The sequence below is a fragment of the Ambystoma mexicanum genome, chromosome 1q (assembly GCF_040938575.1).
Source record: "Ambystoma mexicanum isolate Mex_15411 chromosome 1q, UKY_AmexF1_1, whole genome shotgun sequence".
Classification (NCBI taxonomy): domain Eukaryota; kingdom Metazoa; phylum Chordata; class Amphibia; order Caudata; family Ambystomatidae; genus Ambystoma; species Ambystoma mexicanum.
In genome coordinates, this window is record NC_090922.1 from 94,929,248 (window position 1) to 94,948,716 (window position 19,469).

At 48.1% G+C, this 19,469-nt stretch overlaps 1 protein-coding gene across 3 annotated transcripts in view; it reads left to right on the plus strand.

The window, feature by feature from the left end:
- SLC22A31 (solute carrier family 22 member 31) overlaps positions 1-19,469 on the plus strand; it is a 325,367-nt gene that overhangs the window by 201,288 nt on the left and 104,610 nt on the right. For all 3 annotated transcript variants that reach the window (XM_069635621.1, XM_069635629.1, XM_069635633.1), the window contains one exon: positions 1,786-1,940. In XM_069635621.1, the coding sequence (XP_069491722.1) occupies positions 1,786-1,940 (155 nt within the window). The remainder of the gene's footprint in view (positions 1-1,785; positions 1,941-19,469) is intronic.

Below are 19,469 nucleotides of genomic sequence, written 5' to 3' on the forward strand. Positions count from 1 at the left end.
ACGAAGAGACTTAAAGGATTAAATAAATAAATAAATGGAAGGAAGCTTGACAACAGAAACTAGTTAAAGACCTTGAGAATAACTAGAACTACGTAAAGAATCCAACAGGTCAGGCAGCGAAATAAACATTATCAAAATGGAGGACATGGAAGGGACTTTCTTTTCGTGCTTTCTTTGGGATCACTTAAGGCTGAAAGGGACCTCTTTGGAATCTATGGAAATATTGGACTTTTTTTTATTTTTACCTTTGAAAAAATTGTTTGTACAATTAAATCAAATTAAAAAAAAAAAAAAAAAGAAAATGGGTCACTATTTTATCTATTATAGAACAGTAAACAAAAAAGAATTGCCCAGTGTGGAATTTCAACTTCTCTCATCCAGCTACTTCATTCCAACTCTGTTCTGTGAAAATATGCTGTAAGAGAGCGCTCAAATGATACTCTACTAGTCCTGTCATTGTTTGGACATGTGATGTTGGATTCCTGTATAGTTCACAAATACTGGTCTACTAGTGCCAACATGCAAGATTATGTGACCCTAAAGCCTTGAAAGCAGTACAATTGGTTGGGCAGGACCATAGGTTTCCATGTGTAAAATGGGCACCCCCCTTGTTCATAGTCAATTTAGGTACCGACCTGCAACATATGAATAACTATTTGCAGCTCTGCTGAAATATTTCAAAAATGTTATTGCATCATACAAGCAACAATAAACTATCCCTTACTGTTGTCCCCCCTCCCTCCAGCACTCTCTGAAAGGTTGTCAGGCCTAGTACGATAGTCACTTGTTTTGTTCTTCCCCTCCCTTTCAGCACCCCTCTCCCTCACCTTTTGTTTTCCTCCGGCTCTACCAGAAATGTTGTCAGTCCTAGTAAGGTACTCGCCTGTCTGTTTCTATCTCCTTCCCACTCTCCCCCCTCCCTTCCTTATCTATGTCTTACCTCTTGCACGATCTGAAATGTCGATAGTTAATTTAACATCCTTACTGTTCATGGCCTGTAAGAATGTCATTGTATTTTCCCTTGTTCCCTTCCTTGCCTTGAAGCGCATTGAAACACATTGTGTATAGGCGCTATATAAATAAACTATCATATTATATCATATCCGTGCAAGGGGAGCCAAGCATGGCCGCGCAGTGTCTCTGTGCCGGCAGCTTAGATTCCTTTAATGGGACAGGGGGGTCTGAGGTGGCAGGGTGCTTTGTGGGGGACAAAGGGATCCTCTCCATGCTACCACTGGGCCCAGCTTTGGGTGGCTGCTGGCAGCACACTTACAAGCTGGTGAGCCCACCCAGAGCTGGCCCCAGGGCAGGACCGCCCAGGCGAACACCTGGGGTGCCATTAACCCTCCACCCATGCCAGTTCTGGGGAGTCTTTCAATGTCCCCCCCCAAGCTGGCGTGGTGGGAGAAGGCACGGCAGGCGCCCTATTGAAATGAAATGTGCCCCGCTCTCGGGAGCGGGGCGCATTTGATAACAATCGGGCGCTGATGCTATTGCATCAGCGACCTAGTGAAAAATGTGGGTGTTGGGGGTGAATACTGATAGGAAACATTAAAATATGCTTAAAATCAACTTCTAAATTGCTCATTGGGCTACTGGTGGCGATTAAGGAACAATGTCTAAAGGCTCTCCCTTGTCCACCCTTTGGAATTTTTGTGACTCCTATGCGTGGTGCTATCTTGCTTGCCACAACCTATAGCCTGTGCTCACCAATGCGTGTTTGGCACGAGAGTCGTTCCCTGTTCATCCTGGATGCCTTGTAACACTGTGGTTTCTTCTCTCTAGGTTTGGACGTCGTGCCACCTTCCTGGTCTCGGTCTTCCTGGCAGTCCTCTTGGGCACTGGTGTGTCGGTCTCCTTGGACTACCTTATGTTCCTCCTGATGCGCCTCTTCCAGGGGGCTGCCCTGGCTGGCATCTTTCTACCGCTCTATGTTGCAAGTGAGTGTACACAGTTCCCTAGGCCTGTTTCAGAGGCTGCAAGCCTTCCTGTTCTGAAGCTTGCAAGCTGTTGCTGCCTTTTTATTCTTTTGGTGCTGACACAGGCATGTAACTTGTTCTCATTCTTTGCAGGATTGACTTATGCATATCACTCGCTCTCGCCAGAGCTGGCGTGTGAGAAAGTTTTATATGTGGCACATTCTTTCTGTCCACCTAGATCCATGGATACTATAGACGCCACAATCATTGAACACCAGCTTTGTGTTTATTTTACTTCTAGGAAAGGACTACATAAAACAGCATTTAGAACCTGTAGGTAGGACATCTGAGACCAAGAAGGATGCTAAACCTCAGTGCTGTAGCTCTAAAACTTTATTTAAGGAGTAGAGATCAACTTCAATTCAAAATCGAAGCACTGCCCAAAGAAATAGCCAACAAGGTGGTCTTCTCCCAAATGTCTTTCTGTCTCTCCCATTGCGGAAGGTTGTGGGGCCTTCGACCTCTGTAGAAACCGGTCTAGTCCATTCAGTTTGTCAGATTTTACTCCACCACCTATCGTTTTGTGTGTTGTGTGCTTGATGGTGACCTGAACTCTTTTGATCAGTCTGCGTTAGTTGCAGGCTTTTTGAGGGCTTGTGCCCTATGGCAAAACCGGTCCATAAAGCCTGCACTATTCCCCAGGTCTCATCAACAGTTAAGTAGGGAGTCAGCCAGGAGAGAGCGAGCAGGGGGTCATTCCGTACTTGCCTTTCTTCAGTAGGCACTTCCTACTTTCTCTCTGAGTTGGCGCTAGGTTCCCTCTACCTTAGTGGAAGCTCCTCCTACGTTATGGGCCTGCCCAGCCCCTGACCTGGTCCTCTGGGGGACCTTCCTCCTCCCACTAATTAGCCTTGCATATTAGCTCCTCAATAACATCCCAGTCTCCCTGCTCAATATCCACGTTTCCTCCCCACCTCTCATCAACAGGAGACGCTTCTTGCATCCCACTCATGTCCTCCTCATCCTGATGTCTTTTTGCATGCCACCTATACATATCCAATCTTCTTCCCCTTGGTTGTCGCATGTTCCTTTACTACATTGATCATCCCCGCCACCTTATCTGCTACTGTCTTCTCACTACCGCTTTGGTCTGGCCTTTTGTCTGCCCCCTCCTTGCTATTACCTTGGGCTATTCTCATTGCCACCACCACCTTCCCACCACGTAGGGTTGCTTTGGCTGCTACAACCTCCTCTCTGCCACCTTTGGCGGTTCTCCTTACCAACACCACTTCTTCACCACCACAGGCTGTTCATCTCACCCCTGGATCCCACCTTCTCTCTACCACCTTGGGCTGCTTTGATGCTTCCACCACCCCTCTACCACCTTGTACTCTTATCGATACCACAATCTCCTTTCTACCCCTTTTGGGCTATTCCCACTACCATCCCGGGCTGTTGTACTCTCAGCACCTCCACACCAATTAAGCTGTTGTCCAACTTTTTCACAGCCACCATGTTAACCACCTCATCCTTTGCTGTTAACGTCTCCACCACTCCTGCTACAACTATCAAATCTTTCCCTTCTAATCTCACTAGCTCCTTTCCCTCTATTGAAGTTACCTCATTCTCTCTGCTGCTGCCATCTTTCCAGCCATCTTTCCAGCTCTCTTTCTGTCTCTATAGCGACGGCCTTCGCCCACACTCCAATCTGCATGCTTTACTAAAATCTCCCCAGCCAGCTCCTTCTCTGTTGCCCTCTGCTCTCCAGGCTTCGACAAACACGAGCCTCCTGCTCCTGCTCCCCACACTCACAACTGGGCCTGGTTGCATTCGTATTGTGTCCTTTCACTGAGTGTCTGCACCTATGAGTGGTAATTCGTTGAGGGCTGAATTTAACGTGCTTCCCTGAGTGGACTGGAGGCTTATTTAGGCTCAAGGAATTGGACACACCTCTAAGTGGAGTGTCTGCCATCTTTGGCAGTAATCGCTCTGTGCTCCTTTCCTGTGCTGCTTGCACTATGTTGGTAGCTTCTGCTTTCCTAGTGTACAAAGTCCATACTGGAACCAGACTGCATAAGCTTTGTGCACTCGTTTTGTGAAGAATCCGGTAGCTCAGAGAAACTTCGACATTGCATTCAAGGAAGAGGAACTCTGTGCTGAGGGAGATTGTTTCTGCAACTTAGTCCCCGATTGGAAAGACATTGGATTGCAATATTGTGTCCGCAGGACTCCTTGAATGTCCCTTTTTTTAGTTTTGAAATTATTGGCACGATCTATAGGATAACTTTTTTATAATGTTACAAAGCATGCTACCAGTGTGTAATGAATGGAAATATTAGGCTTGGTGGGTTGGGGAGGGACTGGACCTTGGAGACTGGTCTGCGATGTCACCTGCCTCTACCCCAGGCAACCTCCCACCCCAGCCTACTCCTAACCCATCCATTTTCCTGCAGATCCAATAGTGCCAGGAGGCCATACCAATTGCAGAGGCTGCGTGGACACATTATAATACAACAAAAAAAACGAACATAGTGAAGGCAGGGCAGTAGTGGCAGAAACAAATTACTTTTGAAAACATTATACCAATTATTGTCTCCTTTGGTGCAGCAGGGCGTTGTACTGGGTCTCTGTTTTTACCATAACAAATGTGTGTCCTGTATTTCCAGGCATGTTGCACATGTCTCATTGCAAGGGCTCACATAATGGGTGTCGGGAAGTTGAGTGGTCATCAATGAGGGGCAAACGCCAGCATTGTGGGGTTCAACCAGATATGAGTTTATGGCCTGACATCAGCCTATGGAAAATAGCATAATAGCGTCCCTGTGGGGTTCAACGAGGCCAAAGGTCTCTGGGATCCGTAAGCAGCCTTTCAATCCCAGTTCCCTCCAGGCAATAAACTCTGCTTTGGAAAAAAAAAAACCTGCCACGTGGCTGGGGTGTGGTAGGTTGGACCATGGTATCCTCCCTATACTGCCCCCGGGACCTTCATTGCTTAGATGTTGGTGCCAGCTGTTCCCCATGGGTAACCCACTCTTTACCCTAAGATCCAAGCATGGGATTTCATCACATACCCCCCTTTCCCCAGAGCCCCCGCCCAGATTGACTACTCAAAGTTTACATTCAGTTGTACATACAACTGAAACTAGTAAGGCTGTAGAGCTAGGAACCATCAAAGGACCCCGGTGTTGGTGCCCTTGGGCCAGGCCAGGCAGGTAGGAGACACATTGGTTGGAAATGAGAATGACCTTTCACAATGCAAGGGATTGTTTGGGCTTCTCCTCCCCATTTAATGGTCCGATGTTCTAATTACAGAACATTGCAATTCCCCCCTCTGCGGAAGAGCTACGGGCTTCTATAGAGGACGGGCTGCCTGCAGCCATTGTGTTTTTGTGATAGAACGGCCTCCAACCCAAGCCTAGGGCCATTGAATGGAGCATGTTTGGTTGACTGAAGTCTGACGTTGTGAGGAGCGGCGGATGGCAAAGCTAGTCTTAAGGCGACTGAGGGCCTCCTGGATCGTGTTTGTCTATATGATCTTGGTGTACTTGGATCTCTCAAGGAGGTCAGTGAGGGTTCCTGCCACAGTTTAAATTTGTGGAATATGCAGCCAGTAATACCGGACTAGACCCACAAAGGGTTGTAATACTCTATCCTACTTGTGCTAGGTGGTGAAATCCATTGATGATATTCAGAATACTATAGGGTCCGGCATACCTTTTTTCCAAACTTCTTGGCCCAAAGGTTTATGCCAATAACCTTTTTGGTAAGCGACGTATAAAGCTATTGGTGACTGTTCCTATTCAATTGACCATTTCATCAATTTTTTTTTATTTAAATTTCTTTATTAACTTTTACAACAAAATATACACAGAAAATCAATGATCGATCAATGCCACATGAGTACTTCAAAGGAACATAAAACAAATTCCCCCCTCCCTCCCCACCCGTTTCTCCCGAGACCACAGTTAGAACTCCAATCTTTGTTTTAGACCCTCGACGGACAGACCATTTCATCAATAAGAGGCATCCACTCTGCATCAAACCATGAGCCCTTATTAACCTTTCAAAAATAGAAGTGGTATTTCCGTGATAATCTCAAGCTCCAACATTACTTTGGTCTGGGCCACCTCGCATCTAGTTTCCAGCAACTGGTATGATTACATTTGTACATATGTTCCAGGCAATGTAGCCCAGTGGCTCTTTTTAACGTGTACAAGCACATTTGCAAAATATGTCCGATAGTCCTTGTATTCTTCATAGTTTCTGGAAATATTTTCAGCAAACTGGGGTTTAACCCAGCTTCATGGTAAATCTCAGTGTTTACTATCGGAGCCTTGTCGGCAGGTCCCTTCCAAGCCTTGAGCCTGTTGATGTAATCAACTTGGGATGTTTTCCAGGGACACCCTGCTGCCTTCGGTAGTTGAGATCACCCAATACGTCTGACTCAATAGGGTCAACAGCCTCTCGCAAGGAGTTTATTCTAGGAGATGGGTGGAAGCACCAAAACCTGATCTACCACCGGGCCTGATCGTCGTATGACTGTTTTGCCTTCCTTGGCTTTCTTGCAGACCTTAATGGACCAAATCCCTTCTCAGACCAATTTGCTCTGTGGTGGTCTGCAGAATGCTGATGGTTTTCTGCCTGGTCTCATCTTGATTCTGACAGTCTTCTCTCTGCATATACACATCTCGTGGCTGCCTTCCATAAAGCAGCTTGAACCATGCAGAAACTTGGGGAGTTCTCATACAGGGAACAGAGCCCAAGAAATATCATCGTAATTCCTGGCATAGTAGTCCACCAATGTCCATCTGAGGTTCTTCAAATTCAGATTGAACCGCTTGACTAAGCCACCCATCTGTATGTTCTGAGGGTGTCTATGTGTAGTATGGTTTTCAACTCCGCCAAACTCGGAACCATAGGTGGACACTTGACCTGTAATGGTCTCCTGAGGGAACCCCACTTGAGAAAAATAGGGAATGAGATGTTTTATGATCGGTTAAGTGTCGTTGCTTAGATAAAGTGCAAGTGGCATTGTCGACTGTAAAAGTATCTACCGGCTTCCCACATTTGAAGGATTCCAGGCACACAGAATATCTCACTTCTACACGTTTTGGGTTGGTCTCCGGATCTTGCTCCTAATGACTCAGATTTCTTTTGTTCTGCGATCTCATTCCCTGAATGATGCTGATTAGCTTCCACAACTACCACCCCAGATGTGTCTGTTTTCTCTCCGAGTCTCACTACCTTCACAGCAAAGCTTCCTCTGTCTTGGCCATAGAAGGCAAGAAACCACAACTCCACCTGTAGGGATTTGTATGCATTTTACCAAATCTTCCCTCCTAGTATGGACCTAGTTGAATGTAGCCCATGGGCTCCAGCCCTGATCCGTGGAAGGGCGTGCTCTTACCTTCCCCGGACAATCCTTACGAGAACCACCACCCCCACCCACCATTTCACTTTGATATGGAGGGGAGCTACACCAGCCAAATAAAATCACAGTTAACAGAGTTCTTTGATCACTAATGGACAAAGACGCCAGGTTGAATTTCATTGGTGATCCCAAGCGGGTCCTCTCTTTATTTATAATAAAAACGTATCCTTTTAGCTACCCTTCCCTTCCCTATTCCCTAGGATTCCGTTGGTTTGAGGACCAACTAAATGAGGATCTGCTTCATCAGCTCACCCTTCCTTGGGTGGCGTCTTGGGGGCCCTTGGGATGAGTCTGACGCAACAGTCCCCTTACCTACACTTCAGTACCAACCACATGGAGTGTGAGGCCAGAGGATGGCCTCTGTGGGTGATCGCACCTCGCTAGGCAGCCTCAATATCCTGCTACCTCATGCCGAGGTACCTCCTCTATACCCCTTTTTACCTATTGAATCTTTTACATATAATCAGTGACATACCCCTACTTAACTTTTAAACCTACATAACATTCCCATTAAAAACACATTCTCCCTACCTAACGTTCAACCACCTTAACAATAATTAGATATATACATGTAACTACACACATATATATTTTTTTACATACAACCTATAACACATATAAACCACTATGTCACAGTGGGGTGACTGCGGCAGTCGTCCGTCAACTCCTACACATTACCTTCCATATGGGTCTGCCTCTGGTGCCTGAGCAGGGCTGGCTTCAAGGCTGGTTGCAGGGCTGGCTGTGTGCGGGTTGCAGGCTGACGGTTGTATCTGGGCCCATGGTGGTGTTCTTGTGGCAGTACTGTGATGTATATTCTGTGTCTAGCTAGACAGAGCGTCATTTCTGCACATAGCCCAGGTTTGTGATTAGGCTAATGCACAGGACCTTTTCCCGTGTTCTCTAACATTTAACTGTGGGATATTCATGTCTATTATATATGACTCTTTTTGGTTTCATGTATATTTGTGAGAATTGTCCTCTTTATATTGCTTTAACAATTCTGTTTTGTGTTGAAAGCAATACATGTATGTATGTCTTAATTTTATGAATACAGGTATTAACCTTGCGACAATAAATGCAGATTAAATAATGTGTGCGATATGCAAGTTGACAAATATTAACACGTCTTCAGATGTGGTTTTTCCTTTTTTCATTAATACATTCTCTCTAAACATTGATTCAAACCATTAGGGAGTCTTTGTATCCCGTAGAGCACTCTTGTATAACCGACAGAGCAAGCAATAGGAACTCGGCTCCTTTTAGAAGTCTCTGCGCTGTCGGGACAGTTTTTCGAATTTGAGTGTCTGGGCCCTGGCCACATGGGGCCAGCCACGATTACTGTGCTGCCTGCTCTGCTTCCTTGCTTCTCAATGGCCTCCTGCGTGAGTTGGGGTTTACCTGTGATCACTGCTGTAGCACTTCACAAATCTTCTGGTTGGGCCCCGTTGGCTGGTGGGGGGGCACCCGTGCTCTCTGCTGTGCCCGCAGCATTTATAAACTCTTTAGGGTGGTCTGGCTAGCATGGGGACTGCCCCCCTCGACACCTCGTGGCCCGTGCTGTCATCTTTGCTTCAGGTGGCGTCATGTGTGTTGTGGGGCCGCTGCCGCTCTCAACGCTGCTCTTGCAGCCATCTTAACATAGGTGGCGTCACTGCTGCATGCACGGCTTGTTCAAAGCACGCTCCCCCACCCCGCATTACAAGAGGGCCTCTGGTCTTCACCTGAGCTGCTCCGCTGGGTGGCCTGGAGCTTTCCTTCACCCGGGCTGCCCAACAGAGCAGCCCGGACTTCCTCCTTCCTCCTATTTCGCCGGTCAGCCCGGGACTTCTGTTCACCACTCCACCCTCCTGGTTGGGGCCTTCTTTGCTGCTCTTCACCCCGCAGGCTGCGCCTGACATACACAACCCAGTTTCTGCCCACGCACTCTAACCTGGGCCTTGGTGCTTCCTGGGCCAGTCTGGTTTGGCCCCCAGGCGGGCCACACCGACCACAGGCCTAGGCGGTCGAGCTGCCCCTGGTATCAGCAGTTCGCCTCTCAGGCTGAACTCTCTAGGGGTCCCTGATGCGCCGCCCAGTGCCATTTATGGATTTAGGTCCTGGGGGGCCCTCGATGCAGCACCGTCCCCTGTCCCTCAGGTAAGTCTCGCTCCTTCTCTTCTCTGCTTCTGTCATTTCTATTCTTTCAACTGTCCTTTGTTTAAACTTCTTTGGTTTTTGTAATCCTACTGGATTCCTTTCTCCCGTGCCCAGCCCACTCCTGTTCCATTGTTCTGTTTCTTGTCTTTCCTTTTCAACATTCCATGGTGGGCTGGATGGTTTGATCCCAAAGCAAGCACAGCACGCACATAAATAAAACACACTACCCAGTAAATAATTACCCTGGTGTCTGTTTCTTTATTTCTAGGTGTTCTCTTGGGGAACAAGCATGTAACCCTACTAGCCAGGACCATTGGGGCCACGGGCTACATCTATTTCCGACGTTGTATTTAGGATGCCTATTGACACTAACTCTTGGCACTTTGCCCAATTCAGATAAGGTACACTTTCCACCTGCCTCAATCTTTCTGGAGTGGCCGTCTCTGTGCACCACGCCTCAGCTATGATTCGTTCACTATGCATGATAAAAATGCACCTTTCCCTGTAGCTCCCTTCCTGCGCCACCCCTGCTCTCCAACATGACTCTTCTGTGATTCTTTTTTTTTTATTCGTCTCCCACAAGGTGTTTTCTCATTCACTCACTCACGGCTTTAAGGTTTTTGGCCAGATCGTCAGTACATTTGGGGGTGTTGGGCATGAGAACCCACCCATAGGTTCATCTGCTGTGCTTCCAGTAGTGCATCCTACTTGAGGCCAGCTGTCTTTTCTCCTCTTTCATTGTGCAAAAAACTCCAGGCTTGGGAAAGGAACTATCTACCTGTACATGCCCCGATTATGTGTAATGAAGCACCACCACCTACTTCCCAAACATCAGTCAGTAGAGAGCATTTCTTCTGTGGTAATGACCAAATACGCCCTGGCGCGAAGCCGTAAGCACAGAAAGGGAGGAAGTACCACAAATGTGTGAGTTCCAGAAAAAAGGTAGGTAGGTCAGGCGGTATAGGCCAAAATGACCGCACTGAAAGTTCCGACCTATACAAAAAGGTCGTAAATGCATGCCACCAGGTTCGAACACCAAAAGTTCGAATCTTTGGTGGGATGCATTCTAGGTAGGTAAAAAAAAAAGACTGCGGGTGTGTCCCACGCAATACCCTGCTCACTATACTACAGAGTATTGTGAGCAGGGTTTGCGGGGGGAAACCCCCTGCGGATGCCCGAAAGAAGAAAAAAAAAGAAAAGGACCCTGCGGCGCCGGTTTCCAATCACGGAAGTGAAAGGAAACCAGCACCGCAGGGACACATCGCGTCTTGAAATGTAAGTAGGGTGGGGGTGTTGGTGGGGGTGTGTTATGGGAGGGGGTGTGGGTTTGTAGGGGTTTTAAATGTATGTTCGCATGGGAAATATATGAACCTTTTGTGGTGCGTACATTTCTCATGCAAAGTTTTCCATCGCTGACTTTTCCGCGGCGGAAAAATCACGCAGATCCGTTCAGGAGCCAGAAAACCACGTGGAGCAGAGACATAATGCCAAGAATGCTGCCATGAAGTGAAGTGTGGAAAGGGATGTACAGAAAAGATGGCAGAAAAGAAAAGATGGCACCCGTAGGACCCCAGTGTAAGTGTGTAGGAGCTAGCGAACAAACTATCCGTGAGAGAATCTATGACCTGCCTCTGGGAACAGAAGCCTCTCCTGAATTGCCTCTGCAGAGGCAGGTGTCGGAGATGCTAATTGGATGCAACGAGAAAAGGCTGATGAGCCAAGTGGTCCTGGGAGGACGAGAAGGACGACTACAATGGTGGAAATCGGAACCCAGGGATCAGTCGGGGAAGACACTGAACGTTCTTTGATAATTGGATGTTGGTTTACGTGGGCCCGACACTCCATAACCATCATAGTGTAGGATGTGTACTTCAGGAGCTGCTTGGGGGAGGGGGGTGGAGTGAATTGTGGATCTAACACTGCCGGACCCTAGCGCGGAAGTGCTGACCAAGTTGGAAGAGAACTAGGACACTCAAGTGCTGGGGATTGCATTTCAAATATCTGCAACTCTAAACTTTGACTCTTAAGTGCTCCATTTGGCTCTGAATATGCAGAGAGAAACAACCTGGCGGCTCCGCAATCGCGAAGCAGCCGCCGATGCAATGCAGCGCTGGAGAATTCACTAGAACCTAAACAGACCATGAATGTTGAGCACAATATGCACATGGGGTGTTCTCACACCAGCGACAGAAAACCTCTAACTGAGAACGAGGCATACATCTATCGAGTGGTAGAGCGCGATCAATATCAACGGCCGCTGTTAGTGAGGAGGGAGATTGAAGGCCACGCCTTGTGTGATTCTTCTGCTTTTAAATAGTATTTTTTTCACTTTCATCTATGGTCTGACATCCTTTGTCAAAACATTGCACGTGACCCATATCAGATTTATTTCAGCAGAAAAGGAGCCTCACAGGTATCTTATCTGCCCCTGTTGCCCGCCTCGACTCAATGTGCAAACCTTGCGTGGCCTTCGCTTTGGCCCAGCATATCCGCAACTGAATAGCCAAATCAAATGCATGCACAATTGAGCCATTTTCGATGATGCACCCTTTGCGACGGTTGGGTGGGTTGGTTCGTGGTTTTACAGCAACGGGCAGGTGTTGATTGGCACTTGCGCTGCCTCCAGGGCTTTCACCGGGTCACCCCCCCAACCCCCTCATATCCCACAGTATTTCCAGCACTGTTCCTGCATATAACTTGCCGGTTTTGACTGTGGATGTAATGATAAAACACAGCTTTTGCTTTGATATGCCACAGACCTTGTTGTCCATTTGTTAACCAACTGGCCTGGTGGCGCAATCAGTTAATGCGCGAAGCTGGTACCTGTAAGGGTGGTGGTTTGAGCCCTTCCTGCCACTGTACAATTCTGAGTGTCGTGTATTGTTAACCTACTTTTAGAATTGTTGCCTCCCCTCCCTTTCTCCAAAACCAGGACCGGGTTTTTAAATTTAAAAAACTGTCGGGACGGAGGGCCAGATTGCTGGCACTGTCCTGCAAAACCAGGCCGTCTGGTCCAGGGCCTTGTGCTCGCCGTGGGAGGGTCGGTTCAAGGAGGGCTGGTTCTCCTTAGGTCTGGGACCTGCTCCTTAGCCGGATCCCCTCCATGCGCAGTCAGGGTTTCAAGCTCTCAGGTCGGGTCAGCGATCGAGCGGGACAGCGCTGGCAGAGTTAATGAAGGCCCCGGGTGTATTCTCTTGTGTAGTTGGAGACCTACAATTGAGTAATTGGCTCGCTGGGTGTTTTTGACTACATATCCCATCAGCCATAGTCAATGGCGCATTGTTGTAGTCCAAAACCTCTGTTGAGTCGCAGGTTGCAGACCGTGAGATCAAATACTCGGCCAATAATGTGGCACGTGTCTCTGGACCGTAATAGGAAACACTACACTGGCCCTTGGGTGCTGTGGCTCAAATGAGACGCGCCGTCTGCCATGTGGTTTACAAAATATACACCCCAGCGGAGCATGGGGGTGACGGCAAGACGGTGTGCTGGCGGTTAAATCTGCTCCCTACTATCGGCTGCAGCTGGCATTGGGAATGGAGGAAGGTGGGCCGGTAGCAGCAGTGGAGCAGGGCAGCCTCAGACTCTGTCCCTGGGATGGCTTCCCTCCCTCCCCCCCGAGTGTTTGTTCTGTGACTGTTCAAGTTGGCCTTGGCCCGGGCAGTTTGAGCTCCAAGGGCGTTCTTGGCAAGAAGCGCACACTTATTCCACCTGCGCTGCGAGTGCTGAGGCGGAAGCCGCTGTTTCTTGCAGACGCTTCCCAGGCTTAGGAGGGGGCCCGGGGGAAGACTACGCCAAGCGCAAGAACGGACAGAAACCGATGCAGCGCTGTGCATGATTGCAACAGCCACACCTGCCGAGGCAGACACATACCGTCGTGTGGACTAGCGGTCACACCCGCCGAGCGCCTACACACAATCCCTGCGACGCATGCCCACACAAGGCAAGACCAATTTCAGGCGGCACGCGGGACTGCTGTACGGGGTTCCACCCTAAACCATAGCTCTCAACTCACACGCTTTTGGCGGGTGTCACCCGCCTTCTAAACAGCTGACTCACCCGCCAAGCCTCCTGCATGCCCATTCATTTCAATGGGCCTCTCACCCGCCAACAATAAAATCGGGTGTTTTCACCCGCCTTTGTGACACAAATGGTTGAGAGCTATGCTAAACGCAGACGCACAGTGCCGTCGTTGCGTCTGCGCGCGCAGACAGCCAGGAAGCAAAAGCAGACCAATATTTGCGCCCACTATTGTGATAAGAAAGACACACACAGAGATCAGTGCCGGCAGGGGCGGTGTCTCTAACAGGGAGGTTGGAACAGGTCCAGAGAATTGGGTGCCTCTTAAAGCACTAAGCCTGCTAGGCAAATCTGCACACTGCCCACCCCGGCAGACAGGCCTGTCCCCCGCAGGGGTTCAGCCACGCCTGCAGACGCACTTTCTTCAGCATATGGCAGTAGAACGAGTGGAGTTGTATGTGCATAACGTCCAACATGCCACAGATCTGCCCTTTAAGTTGCTTTAGCTGGGACCCAACCACGTGGCACATTTGAGCTTGGCCCTGAAAACACAAATCTGCACTGCACCTTGACCAGTCTGGCTTCTAGGGTGAGCCTGGCCCATTTAGTTGGTTCTGGGATGCAGGTCAAAATTGCACCGACCAAACTGGTATCCTTTGAGGGCTCCGTTGTCACCCAGTGACGGCTGACCTCTTGGCATCACATCGACAACTGATTTATATCTCAGACGCTGTCCACTTTCACGCGTATCACTCTTGCCTCGCAGACATATACTTGGCAACAAAAAGCGGTAGGATTTTTCCAGGGATGCGATTTGGGGGTTGCCAGGGGTAGCAGCTGCTACCACTGGCTCCCCCTCTGCTGCCCCTAGACCAGTCCCTGCGAACCCTGGGCCACTGGTCAAAGAGGCAGTGCCAACAGAAGGTATCTGTGTTGCACCCGAAAAAGGCAGTGGTAAATGCAGCTAAATGTGCCACAGCTTTTTTCACCTGGAATCCAGATTTCGTTAGCTGGAGAAATAACTGGGATGCAGGAAAAACCATGAAGCCGCCATCACTAACAGGTTGGCAGTCCATTAGTGAAGAATGCCTGAATGGTTGGGTTCGGAGGCGCGGCTGTCTGTGCAGCTCATTTCCAGTACTGTAGCAACAGGAAGGGTGTACAGGCCAGCTCTAGCTAGCTGGGAATGGTTAAGAGCAGCCTGCAGTATTCATTGACAGCACGGCATGAACGCAAATCTCATCAGAGGTTCTCGTTGTCTGCATTGCACATCCAGTGAGCAACTGGGCCTGTAATGAGAGGGGTGTGCCCCAGTAGCTTCTGCCACCAATCCTGCCTGGGCACTGTGTGACCTGACCCAGATCTGCCTGACCTGCATCACAGGCACACTGTAGATGGACGCAAGGTGAGATAATTAATGTGCATGAAGTTGCCCTCCGCCTTTGAAGTAAACCATCTGTTGCTTCTTCAAGCAAATAAAACGTACATATTTGGAAGGATTGCTCAGGGACTGCACACTTGCTTTGGGAACAAGAGGATGCAGTGCATCATGTGTTCAGTTCCTGCTGCAATGCTTAGACGCTGCAGGAGGCTGGCATTAAGCAAGATATAAAGGACCAAAGAAAATAATACAATGTGGTCTTTTCTATGGGTGATGTCATGGAGCTGCTGCTGTTTACATTTTAAAATATAAAAAAACTGCAATTACTTTGACCTGCAACGCTTCCTTCCCCTCTTATCTCCCATCTAACAAAAACACGGTGGGTTACTTAACAAATAAGTACAACAGAAAGGTGATGGCTGGAAGGTTTCAAATCATTCATCATAACCACTTGAACACCTCTGGGCAACCCTCCAGACCATCATTTTTCTGGTTGGACTGGTGCTGTTCAGTTGCTGTTTCCAGTCTGTGGTCAGAGACTTGTCAGGCACTGGATGTCGCGCTTTGGGGTTTGTACCTATTCCAGATGCTCTGTTTGTATATAGTTAGCCCAAGTGATATACAATAGTCCAGATTGTTGTGTTGGACGTCTGATAACATTCGCACTAACGTGGCAATATGGGCTATACACACAGATATTAATGCTACATATGGTGATCCATTCTTGTATGAAATGTATATCATTTAACAGTGATATCATCACCATGTTTTTCTAAGTGTACTGAGGAACAATGCTATTTGATGCCACTTCTAGTTTTGTCTAGGAGTGAAAGGTCGTGTGCCATCACTTCTTGTGATGTCATTTGGGGGGGTGGTAAATGACATCACTTCCTGTGATGTCACTTCCGCTACCCCTGCTATGTTGGTGAAATGACGCCCTGCATGGAAGTTGTCTGCAGCAACAGCAGACGCTTTCATAGGTGAGGAGTGTGAAGCCACAGTGACTCGTTGACCGCAAAGCCCCATAGAATTCAAATGTACATGCAGGTTTGTCCTGCAGAGAAAACGATTACCCATAGCTCCCTGTATTTCACACACCATCTGGGAAATCTGCTTTCATATAGGCAAACATCCTGGTAATGTAGATAATGGAATCACGAACTCTGTATTAATGCTGACAATTAGATTAACATATGCCGAGAAAAGAACATGGCGCTACTAGAGCTGGGGTTATGCAGGGGGGTTCAGACAATGGTGTAAAGCACGTGTCTGGTAATAACACATGCTCCACAGTCCCTTCCAGGAAGAGCCTGACATGCACATATAGTGCGTTATCCTTGTATATGATACAAATCCATTCTGAGATGGTAAGTAGTAATACTCTGGTGCTGACTTGGGTAGTGGGTACAGTTTGGCCGATTGTAGTGCCATCCTACCATAGGGGGGCGAGTCGTCCCTCCATTGGAAGAGCCTCCGACATCCCTTCCAAAGGGCTTGCATCCTCGAATTGAGACACAGATCCTCCGACATCCCTTCCAGAAGGCTTGCATCCTCTAATTGAGACAGAGCCTCCGACATCCCTTCCAAAGGGCTTGCAACCTCTAATTGAGACACAGAGCCTCCGAAATTCCCTTTCAGAAGGCTTGCAACCTCGAATTGAGACGTGAGCGGCAGAGCCTCCAACACCCCTTCCAGAAGACTTCCATCCTCGAATTGAGACATGATGGGCGAGCAGTGGGCAACAGTCACTCACCTTAGAGGGCCATCTGGCTTTTGACTGCACCATTATGGCTTCCATTGGCTGAAAAGACTAAGTCACGGATACATTATAGCTCTGATAGAGCACAGTCTGCTTTTAGAGTGGGGTTCAGGGTAATGAGCAACATTAACAATAGCACATTTTTACCAGATTCCCCCCACTTTTAAGAGCTGTTGTAATGGGTGTTATTGTTTCCCAGTGCAATGTTACTATTCTATAGGAAACACCCTACCTGTTTGCAAGTCCAGGCGTGTGATGGTCTGTGCAGTTCAAGCAGAAGATTTTATCTTTGGCTGTGCTAAATATTTTAATTTTATCTTCTGAGAGTTCTGGAGTCGTGCACAGCGCACATTCCAGCCACATGCACATTACACACAGGGACATTTCAACCCCTTGGTATCTTTCGATCTCAGACCCACGCCATGGACGGATTAAAAGAGCTGGTGGGGCTCATGACCTAGAGACACCAGATGGATCCCTACAGATGGTAAGGGGTAGTAACTCAAAAGCCACCCTCCACTTCCTTATAGTGAGAAGGACTTGCTGTAAAGCTGCCTAGCGTGAGCAAGGTGGCGAAGTGCCCTCCTGGCTGGGAGGCATGTCCTTTCTATACTTTCACAAAGGGTTGCAGCTTGGAGTAAAGACAACCCTACAGCACTTCGACCTATCTCTCCTTAGTGATGAAATCGCCCCCCTAAAACATCAGAGTGCTGTACAAGAGACTCGTATGAAATATGATTCTTCAAAATGGAGAAAGAGAAAGGAGGTGACAACATTTCAGAGTGGCTGTCTAAAATATGCTTCCTGTTCCAAAAGACAGAGAAGGGCCAGAAACTTCTTTTGGATTCAAGGATAAACCCCAGAGGATTAGAACCTAAAAAGATCACACTCCTCACCTTACTAAAGTTGGGGTCATCCTTGGCAGGTGCAGATTTTCAGGGCTCAATGCACCTTCAAGAGATCTACATGGGCCAATAGACCACACAGCCTTTGCCTGGCTGGTTGATTAGAGATACCATTGCCTATTGGATAGCCTTGCTTTTGCACGCATGCAGCCCCCACTGCTTGACCCCCTCAAAGCCCTCTTCCTAGTGAACAGGAAATGTGTTGCAACAGTCACTCTTCATTGCATGACTGGCTTGCATGTTTACCATTACAGACACAAACTCAACATTCAAGCCTGGTCTTTTACAACCAGTGGTTTTGTCGAGGTTGGGGAAGATGCGCCCCTCTCGGGTATGCAGCAGACAGGCAGGGAACGTCCAATGCCAAAAAACAGAAGCGTCCAATAATGTGGCAAAGGTACTGTTTTATTAACAATACCCAAACAAAACATGGACATCGGGCGATCTCCAGTTCCTTCTTCTCCGGACACAGGCTTGCCACAAAGTTTTACGTGAACATGACATCACAAACAATTGATACATTGATCAAACCTAGGGGGGGGATATGATTGGGTGAGAAGTATGGTAGCATATATGTTCTATGTGGGATTAGTATTCCAATTGATTCGGCAATACTGAGAGACTCCGCCTAGGACCACCTATGAAAAGGATACATGGGGAACATGCCATCAGGGCAAACTATGAGCGGCTGCTGCAACACTGTTAATGTGAACGTGGAAGGTGGACAGGGATTGGATAAAGGGTGGCTTCTAAGCCTTGGCGGGTTGAACGGTTACCACCACATGAGCAACAATTGAAGTGATGAGAATGGACCCAAGGTGCTGCGTGCCCCAACAAAGTTACCATTCCCCGATTCCCTAGGCCAGAGCCAGGACGTTTGGCTTTCAACTCAGTACTATATTGCATCTTTCGCCCAAAGAGATGGATGAGAATGAAGGTCTCTGTCTGCTCTCGTCTGGCTCTAACGAATAGGTCTTCTCTGCCAGCTGAAAGTAATGTGCACGGAGACCGTATTTCGAATGATCCTGTTCAGTAATTCATGCAAATTTTAGCTAGTTCTACTGTGGATTTTCTTACTATTCTAGCCTCTGGAGACTTCCATCGACCTACCTTCTCCTCTTGTGCAGGCCCGGCTGCAGGAATTTTCATCTGGGAGGGGGCAGGGTTGTGACCAGGGGGGCCCACATTCTATTGGGTGTGTGTCTAGGAGTGCCCTAATCACAGTACTGGCAATGATCCAGATTTCCCATATCCGTGATACACCAAATTGTTGTCCCAGATCTTCAAAAATACATTTGCACCCCTCTATGAAAAACAGTACATAGCAAAAGAGAAGCAAGGAAAATTGTCTTGCAACATAAATCTATTTATTTTCCCTTCCCATCTGCTCTCCCCTTTCTGTTATATCTGATCCTCCTTCACCGTTCACTGTCCAGTCACCTTCCTTCAGCTGCCATAACCACCGTTCCCATTTACCTACCCTCCCACCTATTCACACCAGCACACAGCTTGCCTTTGCCTGGCCTGGGAGAATTGAGGGTGATGCCTCCCACAACAACATATCCTCCGATAAATAACATACACATGTATCCAATTCTCCCTGCACCCAAACATTCCACAGCCCCCCTACTTTCCAACTGAACTCCTACAGTAGGCCCATTATGAATGTCTCCCATCAATGGTTCATGTCCAAAATTACATTTTAAACTTAAAATGTTATTTTTGCAGCACATTTTAATTGAGTTAAGAGTGCCAGGCACTGCTAGGGCTGTAAGGGCTGCGTCAGGAGGCAGGCGGTGCTGATTGAGGGATTTCCGGCCTTCTGGTATCGCTCCTGTTGGGGCATGGCATGAAGGAGAGGGCCTTGCTCCCCTGCCATGCCCCTGTTTTCATACTGGTTATAATATGCAATTGT